Source organism: Sinohyriopsis cumingii, chromosome 10 (genome assembly GCF_028554795.1).
Source record: "Sinohyriopsis cumingii isolate HCF-2022 chromosome 10, ASM2855479v2, whole genome shotgun sequence".
Lineage (NCBI taxonomy): Eukaryota > Metazoa > Mollusca > Bivalvia > Unionida > Unionidae > Sinohyriopsis > Sinohyriopsis cumingii.
The window spans coordinates 112,942,177-112,958,415 of NC_142970.1; the positions used below are offsets into that span (position 1 = coordinate 112,942,177).

At 35.7% G+C, this 16,239-nt stretch overlaps 1 protein-coding gene and 1 pseudogene across 1 annotated transcript; both read left to right on the forward strand.

The window, feature by feature from the left end:
- The first annotated feature begins 219 nt into the window (after window positions 1-219).
- On the forward strand, window positions 220-1,912 carry LOC149791039 (cytochrome P450 1A2 pseudogene; annotated as a pseudogene).
- An 8,575-nt stretch (window positions 1,913-10,487) lies between these two features.
- Window positions 10,488-14,006, forward strand: LOC149791040 (cytochrome P450 1A5-like). The gene has a single exon (XM_089971451.1). It carries the CDS (start codon window positions 10,961-10,963, stop codon window positions 11,990-11,992), a length of 1,032 nt encoding a protein of 343 aa, XP_089827577.1. The 5' UTR covers window positions 10,488-10,960; the 3' UTR covers window positions 11,993-14,006.
- The last annotated feature ends 2,233 nt before the right edge of the window (window positions 14,007-16,239 follow it).

The window sequence follows — 16,239 nt, forward strand, 5'->3', positions numbered from 1 at the left end:
TTGTCTGCTTGGTTGATGTCGCATTCTACTCCTATGAGTGAACTAAAATGACCTGACTGGGCGAGGTCAGTGGGATAGCTGCGAAGGTTAAAACGTTTATATTATAAGATGTGAATGACTGAAAAAAATCACGTGTATATCAGCAGACGGCAAACAGCTCCTCCATAAAAGTAATAGGTCGATAGGTACATATTAAAGGCCGTCCAAGTCACACCAGAGTCACAACATAGGACGCACGTTAGCTGCAACGCTGTCAAACATGTTTCGTACAACAAGTACAAGGCGTTTAAACATATATACAGGGAGCGCCTGAAGTAAGAAGAATGGAATCTTACTTAGCACATTTTTCTTTACATATCTCGGAATATCTTGTTATATTATTAACATTTTTCACAAGCCTCTTGGTGCTCAAGCATTTTGGTACCATTTCTAAAAGAAACTCCCCACCGGGACCTTGGGGATTTCCAATCATAGGACATTTACCGCTTTTAGGAGACAAACCACAGTTAACTTTTACACAGTGGAGAGAGATCTACGGGGATGTTTTCAAGATTCGGATGGGAAGCTGGGATACAGTAGTAATTAACGGTCAAAATGCTGTGAGAGACGCGCTGGAAAGGATAGATGATGCATATTCTGGCAGACCTAACTTTTATACCATGAAAGTTTTAAAAGATGTCAATTCTAATGAGAATACTCTTGCGTTCGGAGAGTTCGATTCAACGTGGTTCGTGCATAGGAAATTGGCATCGAAAGCACTTCGGACATTTTCGAATACACGGAATCATTCGGTACAGGATTTAGTGACTGAAGAAGCAATGTATATGATAGATGCGTTGTTGGAACACAATGGTCGACCATTTTTCCCTGACAGTGAAATCTTCAAATCAGTCGGCAGCGTGATATATCAGTTGTGTTACGGACGATGTCACGATGTAAGAAAGGACGATTTATTTCAGACATTTCTAAAGTCAGCTGATGAATTCACTAAGTTCACTGGTGCGGGAAATCCCGTGGACGTCATGCCTTGGTTACGCTATATTATGCCATTGAAAACATATAAATTCAGGGAACTAGTCAGGAAGAGCATACAATTTCGCGACATTAAAATCCAGAAGCACAAGCAGAACTTTGTTAGCGATCATCTGCGGGACATAACCGATGCTTTCCTTGCAGAGGACCTAACAGATAAGGACGGACAAAGTAAGGAAGGACAAATTTCTAGAAATCGCCTCCTGACGACACTTGATGATCTCGTTGGAGCTGGTATCAGCACGATTTCTACAACTCTGCAATGGGCGATTTTATTCATGGCATCAAACCCTGATGTTCAGAAACGTGTTCAGGCTGTAGTTGATGCTGTCGTCGGGAGCGGGCGTAACGTTGAGTTGAGCGACCGAAGTAAAATGCCTCTCACGGAAGCCACCATATTAGAGATCATGCGACTTTCTAGCATTGTACCCTTTGCTTTACCGCATTACACAACAATGGATACCATCTTGAACGGTTACAACATTAAGAAAGATACAGTGGTCTTTATAAACTTGCATTCACTTGCTTATGATGATGATACATGGAAGGACCCGAACGCATTTCGACCGGAAAGATTCTTCAGTGAGGACGGAAAGCTGGACAAGAAGAAGGCTAATTCCTTCCTTCCATTTGGATTAGGACGCCGACGCTGCTTGGGAGAATACCTAGCTCGCACTGAATTGTTTATATTCTTCACAACTCTCATTCAGCGTTGTAACTTCATAAGACCAGATGGTGAAACTTACACAATGGACGGAGTGTTTGGACTAACCTACAATCCCAAACCTTACAAAGTATCAGTTGTGGAAAGATCATGAAAAGATCTGACATACGTCTGGACAAGCTCTAACTGATAAAAAAAATGCAACAGTTTAAAATAAATTAGATTCTCACAAATATTGTTGAAATTAAATATTTCTACTGTGTTGAACAAGAATTAAATCATTTAAACGAAAGTTACTTATGTCGTGGTGAAATCTTAGACAAAAAGTATTATTTCAGTTCAGCAAAGGCTTATTTTTAGGAACGAGTAGAAAGCTGGTAATAAGCTACATTTTGTACAGTTACGGTTTTTCTAACGTGTTATTTTAATTCCAGTTGTCAGACTCTGTTTTGAACACGTTCTAATTCAATCTGATTACGTTATTAGCCATATGTTAACTAAAGAATATTTTTACCAATGTAAGTCTAAGAATGCTTTCTTCTTGTGGAACATATACGAGTGAGGAAGCGTGTCAGATGGTACTGGGCAGAAATGAAACATAGCAGGTGGTGTTTGGGAGTTAGGGTTTTGTTAGGATATAGTTTCGACATAATAATGAATCTAATATGTACAAATATATTTAAAGACGAGTAAGTATACATTCTCTTTTATCAATTTACCTATCAGTTTGCTTGTTTTTAGTATAATTATATCTAAAAGATATAAGGAGAGTAGTAGCTGAATTGTATATATATATTTAGGGTTTTGTTAGACGATATTTTCAACATGATAAATGAATCTACTATGTAGTAACAGATTTATAAGACGCATAAGTATACATGCCGTTTTATCCACCCACGTATCAGATTGTTTGTCAGTATACTAATATATGCAATGTTTATATATTCCTGGTGTATAATATACTTAAAACTATTAACTTGTTCATAATGTTTACTGCTTCAAAGCAACAACATGCAATTGCAAATAATATAACTCAAAACTTGTGTGATGAATAGGGTATCAAGTTTTTTTTCTTCTTCAGTTAAACGTTCTAAGAGAGAGAGAGAGAGAGAGAGAGAGAGAGAGAGAGAGAGAGTAGCTTTCAAATGATTGGTTTGACCAATTTAATATTAAATTGTATCCACATTTCTGACATTTTCAGACTGGGCAGTTGCTTCCTACTTACGTAATCTGGGCAGAGGATTATGACAATATCTTATTATATCACTTACTGTCATTAGTTTTGGGAGATGGTATTTATATTTTCGTCTTTATTATAGCGTATAATGTCATGATTTATTTTAAGGGTAACTGTCCTGAATATTATTTTCAAATTACAGCAGCAACAATTCCAATGGAAATATTTGCATTACTCTAAAAAATGTCTGGATTTTACTACAAAATGAATAGGACTTGTAATTGTGTCCCAATATTTTTATGTTGTTTTCCTTGATTTACTCTTGTCCTGACTGACAATTCGTACAAAGTTCAATATTCAAGCTGTTAGATTGATGCACGAATAAGAATCCCAAGTAGGCCTGCGGTTACCTTACCTGGCTCACACGTGCACAAATAGTTAAGAGCAAGAATAATTGATGCAGTTAGGTGTATTAGTCTCATGACCATTCAGTTTATTCAAACTTTGATCCTTGATTATGACTTAAATTTCTTTGAAAGTTTCTCTCTTTTAGTATGTAAAATCATCTAATGTCAGGTCCGCATCCTGTGAGTAAAAGTGAATCACAATTTAGCCAAGAGATTCATCGAATTGGGTCAAATTGTTTAGGCATTTTGTGAGAAATCATATAACAGTCTCTCTAGTCAAAATAAAACCAGTTAGACTGGATGACAGCTTTGTATCCGTTTGTATAAAGAGGTCCAAGTGGGCTGATGTCACTCACCTGGCAGACATTAGTCTTAAAACATAAATACGATTGTTGTTGTTGTGGGGTTTAACGCCATTTTTCAGCACACGATAGGCTATACATGGCGGTCAGTATTAATGGTGGAGGAAGAACCCGGGAAAACCCCGGAAAGAACCACCGACCCTCGAGAAGCTACTGGCAAGCTTTCTCATATACCCACATTGGCTGAATCTTAGACTCGAACCGCCGCAGACAGAGGTGACATAAATACGATGCAGTGACGTCTATTGTATGACTGTGTAAGGGGTTCATGCGTAGTCAGATGTGGCTTGGCAGTATTGTAGAGAAATAAATGTACAACGTTCATTTTAACAAATCCATAACTGTTGACAGAAAACACCAGCTGTATATTTTCCACACGATCGTTATGGGAATCTAGCCATTGCATAGAAAATCAGATATGACACAACTTTGGCCGATGATGCATAGGAAACAGTCCTACCAAGTGTGATCAATACTGACCTATTCTTTCTGGAGATCACGGAAATGTTGTTGATTGCTATGGAATGCATACTATAGATAGGGCAGCATACACTATTAACAGAAAATTTATAGAACACATCCTAGCAGACATTTCTTCTAAGCTGGATTGAAACTGGCTCAACCATTCTGAAGAAGTTGAAAATAATTGTTCGATAATGTTGCCATGGAAATCCCAATATTGGTAGAGGGGGCACCCTGGACAAACTATTTATCAAGCAGCCGTCAAACATTCCTGCCATATATATACATTCAGGAAATAAACTCCTTTTGTTTCCAGTAAAATATTCTAAGACTGCAATGACTAAAAACAATCTTTAACTTTACTTTAACTTTTTGGAACCGAAGCTACAATATAAATATTTTGTATGTTACCAAGCAATATCGTGAAATATATAGTAATATATCAGTTTCAATTTAGAAAAAATAAAACAACGAGTTTGTTAGAGTGAATCCGCTTTAAGTTAGTATTTGCTCTATATTGACTGCATATCAACGTTTTTACATCACGTCAGGAAAAGTTTATATTTTTGACGGAAACCTTGGCCAATATAATTTTATGCATTATCATTATCATTTAATATACTTATATTATGAAAGAAATTACCAGGGCTTAGTATACTGTGTTCTTTATATATTCACTAAGAGTAAAATTGAATAAGAAGATTCATTTCAATTTTTGATGGAATCGAGTCTAGAAGTTGAAAAGTTGTGCCATTTTCAGACGAGATAAGAGAGTTCCGTTTCTGAACTACACCCAAATTTTAACAAATTTGCCCATACGTTATATGTATATTTCAACGACACTCAAACATTTTTGACTACATTTGACGTCTTTTGCTAAATATTTGCAATGAAATCAAACGATTGTAGATCTGGATATTTTCTCTTGTAAATCCATTATTGTCCCAATGGGTATCTCATAGTTTAACAAATTTGCCCTATATATTTTAAACAACCAAATCTGATAAAACATCTATACACTACTAAACCATCTTCTATTGATAATCCCCCCAATAATTCTTTGTTGAAACATGTCCACTCTTCATCTTATACGTTTGAACTCAAGCAAAGTTATTCATGCCAAACTCGAAGTATCATTTTATTATATATGTCAGATCCACCAATATACTTGGTCCACCTACAGTCCAGACATTGCCAAATTTGCACTGTGCATAGGTCCTTTGAATAATTCACAAATAGTCTAATGAGGATTATCTACTTTCATTGGCTAATCTGAACCAATGTTTTCCCTCTAAAATGATAGCTAAATGCAACATAAAATAAGTCTGTATACCTTATTTAACAAAAGCACAAGGGATATTAACGTGAACACTGCCCTGTCCGAGTTAATTATATAGTGTTGAAAGGTTAAAAAATGCATATTGTCACTACTCCTACCAGACACATTGCAAACCTCCTACATTGTAAAACAATACTGTCACGTTTGCCTGCCCGCGAGTACGTAAGTTAGGAACAAAGGAATGGGTTAGCGCAAGGAGTATGTTGACCTTGCACTGTTACGGCGATTTTGTTTGTACAAGAACCCCCGATAGGTGTTAACACTAGCATATAGATGTTAGAAGCTTTGTTCGGAGAACAAAGGACCTTCAACGCTATTGTAAATCTCTCCGCTTTGACAGATGGCCTGAGGCACGTCTGTTAAGATGGACCGACTGGGGGTAGAATTGATGTCCAATCAGAACTGAGGAAGGGTGGGGCCATCAATTCGAATCAGAACTTAACAGTCATTTGAACTGATAACGAATTAATGATTTGTAAGCCGTCGTTCTGGTAAAGCAGAATATACTCACTCCGAGGGAGCCACTCGTGATTTGGCGGGAAAACTCTTAGTACATTCTAAGGACAGAAAGCTTCGTAAAGGAAGCTTTTGGGGACAGAGTAGTCAAGTCCCGAGTTTCAGAGAGACAGGATAGAAGTAGGCGGAGAACGTCGGAAGGAGAAATAGAGAATAGAAGTAGGCGGGGAACAAGCCTCGTTGAAGGAGAAAGAGAAAAAGAAAAGGAGGAGGAGAAAGGAAGACAAAAGGGGAGGAGGACAGGAAGAATCGGAGAACGCCGGAAGGAGGAAAGCAATTGGCGTAGTAAACTCAGATGAGTAGAAATCAAGTACAGGGGAAAGCCATCTCACACTAAAATCACGTGATGAAATAGGTTGTCACATGGTCGAGAGGAAGTAGATTGGTTGAGAAATTAATATCATTTAATTTGTATTAAATTGTTATTCTTTTGGATTTCACCTTTGTGTTCTTAATAATTTAATTGTCGATATTGCTGACTGGGGGCTCGGAGCTTTACCTCTCTCTATCACTAATTTCACTTCCTACAAAAACGAGCCAGGGTGGGAATTCCACAGTAATTCAAATAAATATTGGGAGCACCCCACCCCAACGCATAACAGTGAGTCACATAGAACTTCACAGATACACATGTTCTAACAGATCTAAGAACACACATGACCCACCTGTCCAATGGGAAGCATAACAAAACTTAGCAACCTGTTTACTAGTAATTTTGTCCTATGCAATTTTACATTCCTAACATCTTAAAACAGAGCATATGAACGTACGAAATTTCAACTAAACCAAATCATTGTAATTTAAAGCCGTTCATTTATTTTACAATAAATATGGACACACATTTGACAATTTGTGTATTCGTTAATCAGGCATGTTACGTTTAATACAGGTGTTAAAGGAACACACTTATGGTGATACTACCGAATTACACTTCTCACTAAACGCTATTGAGACCAATCAAAATAATTATATGTGTTATTTAAAAATTAAAAATAGAAAATAAATCTTGAAAAAAACTTCTGGACCTAACTTACCTGATACACTTTCTTCATCTAGAAACATTAACTGTTAAAGAGAAAATCAAAAATTGTTCAATACTTGAAAAAAATAATGGCTTCATGAAATGGTCCACTGTCACAACTGATGCATCATACTGTAATAAAACTTTAACACCTTAGGTGCTTACATTATATTCAGTGCCTATCGGGTGCTAGCACCATAATAAAGCGGTATAACAACTGGTTATACAAAACAAGTCGAAAGAACTCAGGGTCATTATGTGCACATTAAACATAAAAGATAATAAAGATGTTAGATATTTTGTTTCTTTCAACCGTATTTTGTGTGCCTAATTATCTACCTTGCATTATATGCATTATACCAAATGCGTATATTTGCAATTACTGTTGGGCTTGAAGTACTTTTGGAAATGGTGGTGACAATCAAATGCACCTCATGGATGTACGGAAAACATATCATGATGGAACAAAATCAATTTTGGAAAAAAATCCTGGAAGGTAAACATGCTCTACTAATGCTGATGTCATATGACTTCACTAATATGCTCTCGGTGGATGTAACTGTGGGGAGACCGGTAGGGTGATTGTTCATTATGATTGTGTAAATATTCTCGAAGACAAATGTGTCACTAGGAAAAAAATTGTTTCTTCTTTTTAAATTCGTTACCCAATCATAAAAGTATTGAATAAGTAAGAGGTGTAGGGAGTACATCAAATAATCCTGGATATACTATCTGCTATCTCCTAAGGTATAGGATGCAACTTTTAGGTAATCTGACTGGAGGGAAATCCATCTGTTGGGACGCGGACTCAAAGCGTGAAAAACCCTCCCCCACCGTTGCAACGTCAGCGGAAGTCGGGAATCCGAGTCTTAAGAAGTTATCAATGGTCCTGGAATGGCGACCTGTTGAGCGGCGTATATAGGTCCTGCGAGATCGAATTGGGCCATTTGGGATGACAGATCTAGGATATTATAGCCAGAGAAAGTGGACTCCGATATCCATCCCACAGCCTGAATGATGTGGGTTAGCGAACAGATCCGGTTAAATGCTAGACTTGTTGTAAATGCTCTAATCTTGTGAGCCATAACACGCAAGAAGTTAGTTTGAGTTAGAGTTATTTTATCTACATGCTGAGCGAATACCTCACATAATCCATGACGAGATAGTATGTTATGATTTGATCCTCATGTCCGTTTTTGAGAGATAAAAAAAGTAGTGATCTTCCTCAATTCAAAGGCTCTGTTCTATCAAGGTATCTCTTGAAAGTCCGAACAGGGGCTTTCAGGTGGCCTTCAGCTGATCTTTCCTGGTTTCAACTGGAATTAAGCCAGTTCTTTGCGATGTAAGAGAATGCCGTCATATGCAAGACTGACTCGCATTGCCGGAACTGCACGAAATTCGGACCTGCTGATGGAGATGTATTGAAACCTGGTGTCGTGCATTAATTGCAGTAAAATAGTATTCAGCACTACATAAACTACGCAACGTTTTACTTCGATAAAACACTGCCAAAGAAATATGCAAACAATTTTAAAAGCTAAATAACAGTTATGTAAACTATTGAGCAATTATATACACTATTTAGCGTCTACAAAGACTGTAAAGAAATTACATGGACTATATATGAATTACATGGACTATATAACAATTTCATGGGCTATATAGCAATTATATAGATTGGATAAAGATAATATAGAAATTTACTTAGGCTATATTGTAAAATAGAGGAAGATCAACTAGTTCATCTTTTAAGTTATAAATGTTGAGCCAATAAGTTGTTGGAGTTAGCATGACAATGGAATGGGTGGGTTTCGTAACGCAACTACAATGGATTTCTACATATATACAGATATTTATGTGTCAGTGACCGTCTGAATTTAGAAGAATGGAAACTGTCTATACGCTCTTTTCTTTACATATCTCGGAATACAATTTTATTATATTGGCATTGTTTATAAGCATTTTAGTGCTGAAGCATTTTCGCTCCATTTCTAAAAGAAACGCCCCACCATTGGTGTGAGGATCCATGTGGACGTCATATTTTCGTCATGCCATATTATGCATTAGAGAACATGTAAATTCAGGTAACAAAAAATGCAGGGTACACAATGTCACCACATTAATTATTTTTTGTAAAATCAAAGCTCGTATATACATTCTTAATTTGTATATATATATATATATATATATATATATATATATATATATATATATATATATACATACATACATATATATATATCGCATTAAGCATAAATAATTACGCTTTATTAAACCTTGTTGACCTTTTATTTATTACAATTTTACTAAAGCAAAGTGGTTATGTAACACTCTGAGTATGGTTTGGAATTACATTTATGTACAAACCTACAAGTCAATAAAGTGCAATTCCAAAAGAGGTGAAAATTATAATAATATTATTGATAACGTATTTTGCTATAGATAGTAAAAATAACTTCATTTGTTTATTTTACACTTTTCAATATTTTATAGCTTAATGTAACAATATTTTGAGCTGCCACCAATCCTTTTCTTGAAGCGGTGAAACTGTATTTCAGAATTAAGTCATCTATGATAGCAAATTTCGGGCAAAAAAAAAGATATTTTATTGTAGTCAATGCCCACAATGGAGGGATTTTAATTCGGTATAGATCGGACATATTACCGTGATTATGATTTCGTCATTCTATGTAACACAGAACGGACGGAAATTCGTTCTTTAAAGGAGTTATGTAATATTGCTAATTTACGTAATCTAGCTTAAAAGTTGTACAAAATTTTGAATTATCCGATGGGACAACGCCTTGAATAACACCTGGATTACCTCGTAGTGAACATTTTGTATGTCGGTAGGAAATATGCCAAACTTACACTAATTCATAAATTAGATGGTTTCATAAGGAACATTAAACTAAGATATATTGTACTAATCCTATTAGTTTCTGCCCCGTGTGGCAGAGTGCTCGACTTTACCTATCACTGCCATCTAACCTCAGTCCTCCTGGGTTCGAGTCTCGAACTCAGCCAGTTTAGGCATGTGAGAAAGCTTGCCAGTAGTTTCACGTGGGTCGGTGTTTATAAACGGGGTTTCCCTGGTTATCCCCCCCCCCTTATTTATACTGGCGGCGATTTGATACATATCATGTGTTGATAATTGTCATTCAACCCACAAAAGCAACTGCTAACAGTGACCTATAATGACTTAACTCATCGCGGCCATTGGTAGTGCTGCCGACGAATAAAACGTTTATATTATAAAATGTGAATGACAGTGTATGTCACGTTTAAATGAGCAGACAATAAATAGCTCTTACGTAAAGGTAATCGGCCAAAGGTACATGTTAAAGGCAGCCTAAAATAGCCAAAGTCACAATATAGGACACAGGTTGCTTTCAACACAGTACAACTGGTTTCTTAACACAAATACATCAGGTTTCTACATATATACAGATATATATGTGTCAGGGTGCGCTTGAAATAAGAATAATGAATACTTTCTTAGCTCTTTATTCTTTACAGTTCTCGGAATATCTTGTTATAATATTAACATTTTTCACAAGCCTAATGGTGCTCATGTATTTTGGCACCATTTCTAAAAGAAACACCCCATCGGGACCTTGGGGATTTCCAGTCATAGGACATTTACCGCTTTTAGGAGACAAACCACAGGTAACGTTTACACGTTGGAGAAAGATTTACGGGGATGTTTTCAAGATTCGGATGGGAAGCTGGGATACAGTAGTAATTAACGGTCAAAATGCTGTGAGAGACGCGTTGGAATGGACAGACGACGCATATTCTGGCAGACCTAACTTTTATACCATGAAAGTTTTAAAAGATTCAATTCTAATGAGAGTAGTCTTGGGTTCGGAGAGTTCGATTCGTCCTGGTTCGTGCATAGAAAATTGGCAGCGAAAGCACTTCGGACATTTACAAATACACGGAATCATTCGGTACAGGATTTAGTAACTAAAGAAGCAATGTGTATGATAGATGCGTTGTTAGAACATAACGGTCGACCATTTTTCCCTGCCAGTGAAATCTTCAAATCAGTCGGCAGCGTGATATATCAGTTGTGTTACGGAAGAGGTCAAGGTGTAAGAAAGGACGATTTATTTCAGACATTTCTAAAGTCAGCTGATGAATTCACCAAGTTCACTGGTGCGGGAAATCCCGTGGACGTCATGCCTTGGTTACGCCATATTATGCCTTGGAAAGCACATAAATTCAGGCAACTAATCACTAAGAGTAAAACATTTCGAGACATTAAAATCCAGGAGCATAAGCAGAACTTTGTTAGCGGTCATCTGCGGGACATAACCGATGCTTTCCTTGCAGAGGACCTAACAGATAGGAACGGTAAAAGTAAGGAAGGACAAATTTCTAGAAATCGCCTCCTGACGACACTTCAAGATCTCGTTGGAGCAGGTTTCAGCACGACTTCTAGAACTCTGCAGTGGGCGATTTTATTCATAGCATCAAACCCTGATGTTCAGAAACGTGTTCAGGCTGAAGTTGACGCTATAATCGGGAGCGGACGTAATGTGGATTTGAGTGACCGAAGTAAAATGCCTCTCACGGAAGCCACCATATTAGAGATCATGCGACTTTCTAGCATTGCACCCTTTGCTTTACCGCATTACACAACAATGGATACCATCTTGAACGGTTACAACATTAAGAAAGATACAGTGGTCTTTATAAACTTGCATTCACTTGCTTATGATGATGATACATGGAAGAACCCGAACTCATTTCGACCGGAAAGATTCTTCAATGAGGACGGAAAGCTGGATAAGAAGAAGGCGAATTCCTTCCTTCCATTTGGATTAGGACGCCGACGCTGCTTGGGAGAATACCTAGCTCGCACTGAATTGTTTATATTCTTCACAACTCTCATTCAGCGTTGTAACTTCATAAGACCAGATGGTGAAACTTACACAATGGACGGAGTGTTTGGACTAGCCTACAGTCCCAAACCTTACAAAGTATCAGTTGTGGAAAGACAATGAAAAACACTGACATACGTCTGAACAAGATCTAACTGAAGGAAAATGCAACAGTTTAAAGTAAATTAGAATCTCACAAGTATTGTTGATATTATAGAAATTAAATGTTTCTACTGTGTTGAACAAGAATTAAATCATTTCAAGTAAATTAAGTCGCCGTGAAATCATAGATAAAATGTACTATTTGAGTTTAGCAAAGGCTTATTTTTAAGAACGACTAAAAAGCTGGTAATAAGCTACAGTTTATACTGTTACGGTTTTTCTAGCGTGTTAGTTCAATTCCAGTTTGACAGACTGTTTTGAACACGTTCTAATTCAATTTGATTACGTTATAAGCCAGATGTTATGTTTTTACGAATGGAAGTCTAAGAATGCTTTGTGCTTGTAGAACGTATAGGAGTGAGTAAGCGTGTCAGATGGTACTGGGTAGGAATGAATCATATCAGGTGGTGCTTGGGAGTTAGGGTTTTGTTAGACTATAGTTTTGACATAGTAATGAATATAATATGTACGAATATATTTAAAGACGAGTAAGTATACATTCTCTTTCATCAATGTACATACATACACACACACACACACACACACACACACATATATATATATATATATATATATATATATATATATATATATATATATATATATATATATATATGGTTTTGTTAGACGATATTTTCAACATGATTAATCAATATAATATGCAGTAACAGATTTATAAGATGCTTAATTATACATGCCTTTTTATCCACCCACGTATCAGTTTGTTTGTCAGTATACTAATATATGCAGTGTTTATGTATTCCTGGTGTATAATATACTTAAAAATATTGACTTGTTCATAATGTCTACACCTTGAAACCAACAACATGCAACTGCAAATAATATAACTCAAAACTTATATGATGCCTAGGGTATCGAGTTTTTTTTAATTTCAGATAAACGTTCTGAGAGAGAGAGAGAGAGAGAGAGAGAGAGAGAGAGTAGCTTTGAAATGATTGGCTGACCAATTTAATATTAAATTGTATCCACATTTCTAGCATCTTCATACTGGGCAGTTGCTTCCTACCTACCTAATCTGGGCAAGGGATTATGACAATATCTTATTATACCACTTAGTGTCAATAGTTTTGGGAGATGGTATTTTTATTTTTGTCTTTATTATAGCGTATAATGTCATGATGTATTTTAAGGGTAATTGTCCTTAATATTATTTTCAAATTACAGCATCAACAATTCCAATGGAAATATTTGTATTACTCTAAAAAATGTCTGGATTTTACTACAAAATGAATAGGACTTGTAATTGTGTCCCAATAATTTTATGTTGTTTTCTTTGATTTACTCTTGTCCTGATTGACACTTCGTACAAAGTTCAATATTCAAGCTGTTAGATTGATGCACGAATAAGAAGCTCAAGTAGGCCTGCGATTACCTTACCTGGCTCATACGTGCACAAATAGTTAAGTGCAAGAATAATTGGTCCAGATAGCTGTATTAGTAACATTACCGCTCAGTTTATTCAAACTTTGATCCTTGATTATGACTTAAATATTTTTAAAAGTTTCTCTCTTTTAGTATGTAAAGTCATATCTAGTGTCAGGTCCGCATCCTGTGTGTAAAAGTGAATCACCATTTACCAAAGAGTTTCTTACAATTGGGTCAAATCGTTTGGGCAATTTCCGAGAAATCATATAAAGGTCTCTCTAGTCAAAATAACACCAGTTAGGCTGGATGGCAGCTCTGTAACCGTTTGTATAAAGAGGTCCAAGTGGGCCTGATGTTACTCACCTTGCAGACATTATTCTTTAAACATATATGTAGTTATATGATGCAGTGACGTCTATTGTATGACTGTGTAAAGGCTTCATGCGTATGAGGTGTGGGTTGACAGTATTGTAGAAAAATAAGTTTATGACGTTTCTTTTAACGAAACCATGACTGTTGAGAGAAAACACCAGCTGTATATTTTCCATCCGATCGTTATGGGAGTCTAGCCATTCCATGGAAAATCAGTTATGACACAACTTTGGCCAATGATACATAGGAAACAGTCCTACCGAGTGTGATCAATACTGACCTATTCTTTCTGGAGATCACGGAAATGTTTTTTTTTTTTATATGATTGCTATGGAATGCATACTATAGATAGGGCAGCATACACTATTAACAAAAAATTTATAGAACATATCCTAGCAGACATTTCTTCTAAGCTGGATTGAAACAAGCTCAACCATTCTCAAGAAGTTGAAAATAATTATTCGATAATGTTGCCATGGAAATCACAATATCGGAAGATGAGCCACCCTGAACAAACTTGTTACAAGCAAGCCGTCAAACATTCCTGTCATATATATTCATTCGGGAAATAAACTCTTTTGCTTCCAGTAAAATATTGTAAGACCGCAATGACAAAAAGCAATCTTTAACTTTACTTTACCTCTTTGGAACCGAATCTAATATATATATATATATATATATATATATATATATATATATATATATATATATATATATATATATATATATATATATATATATATATCGTATGTTACCAAGCAACATCGTGAAATATATAGTAATATATCAGTTTCAATTTAGAAAATAAAAACAACGAGTTTGTTAGAGTGAATCCGCTTTAAGTTAGTATTTGCTCTATATTGACTGCATATCAACGTTTTTACAGCCCGTCAGGAAAAGTTTCTATTTTTGACGGAGACCTTGGCCAATATACTTGTATGCATTATTGTTATCATTTAATATACTTATATTATAAAAGAAATTACCAGGGCTTAGTATATTGTATTCTATATATGTTCACTAAGAGTATAATTGAATGAGAAGACTCATTTCAATTTTCCATGGAAACTAGTCTGGAAGATGAAAATAGATGTGCCATTTTCAGACGAAACAAGAAGAGTCGAGGGTCCCTTTTCTGAATCACACTCAAATTTTAATAAATTTGCCCATAGGTTATATATATATTTCAACGACACTCAAACATTTTTGACTACATTTGACGTCTTTTGCTAAATATTTGCAATGAAATCAAGGGATTGTAGATCTGGATATTTTCTCTTGTAAATCCATTATTGTCACAATGGCTCTCTTATATTTTAACAATTTTGCCCTAGTACTATATGCATATTTCAAACAAACAAGTCTGATAAAACATCTATACACAACTAAACCATCTTGCATTGATGATCCCTCCCTCCAATAATCCTTCATTGAAACAGGTCAACTCTTCATCTTATACGTTTGAACTCAATCAAAGTTATTTATGCCAATCTCCAAGTATCATTTCATTACAAATTTCAGATGGACGAATATACTGGTCCGCCTACAGTCCAGACAGGCGAAAATTGCATAAGTCCATTTAATGATTTACAAATAGTCAAATGAGCATTTTCTATTTCCACTGGCTAATCCGAACAAATGTTTTCCCTTGCAAATAATAGCTAAATACAACATAAAATAAGTCTGCATATCTAATTTCATAAAAACACAAGAAATATTAATGTGACACTGCCCTGTCCGAGTTATTTATATAGTGTTGAAAGGTTAAAAAATACATATTGTCCAAAAATGCATATTGTCACTACTCATACCTGACCAGTTGCAAACTACCAACATCGTAAAGCAATACACATATTCTAACCCATCCAAGAACACACATGACCCACCTGTCCAATGGGAAGCATCACGATACTTATCAACATGTTTACTAATAATTTTGTCATTAGTACCTGTAAACAAGCACATTCGCACCTATTATAAATCCTATGCAATTTTACATTCCTATCATCTTAAAATGGAGCATACGAAAATACGAAATTTCAACTAAAGCAAATCACTGTAATTTAAAGCCTTGACATTTTTAAAATAAATATAGACTCACATTTGACAATTTTTGTATTCGTTAGTCATCAGGCATGTTACGTTTAATACAGGTTTAAAGGAACACACTTATGGTGATACTAAATAGTTACACGTCTCACTAAACGCTATTGAGTCCAATCAAGACATTATTTGTGTTATTTAAAAATTAAAAATAGAAAATAAATATTAAAATAAATGCTTTATTGACCTAACTTAGATACACTTTCTTGATCTTGAAACATACACTGTTAAAGAGAAAATAAAAAATTGTTGAATAATTGAATAAAATAATGGCTTCATGAAATGGTCCGCTGTCAAAACTGATGCATCTTGCTAGAATAAACCTTTAACACCGTAGGTGCTTACAT

Excerpts from the sequence above, each read along its gene's own strand:
- LOC149791040 (XM_089971451.1), top strand. The coding sequence starts at position 10,961 with ATGTGTATGATAGATGCGTTGTTAGAACATAACGGTCGACCATTTTTC.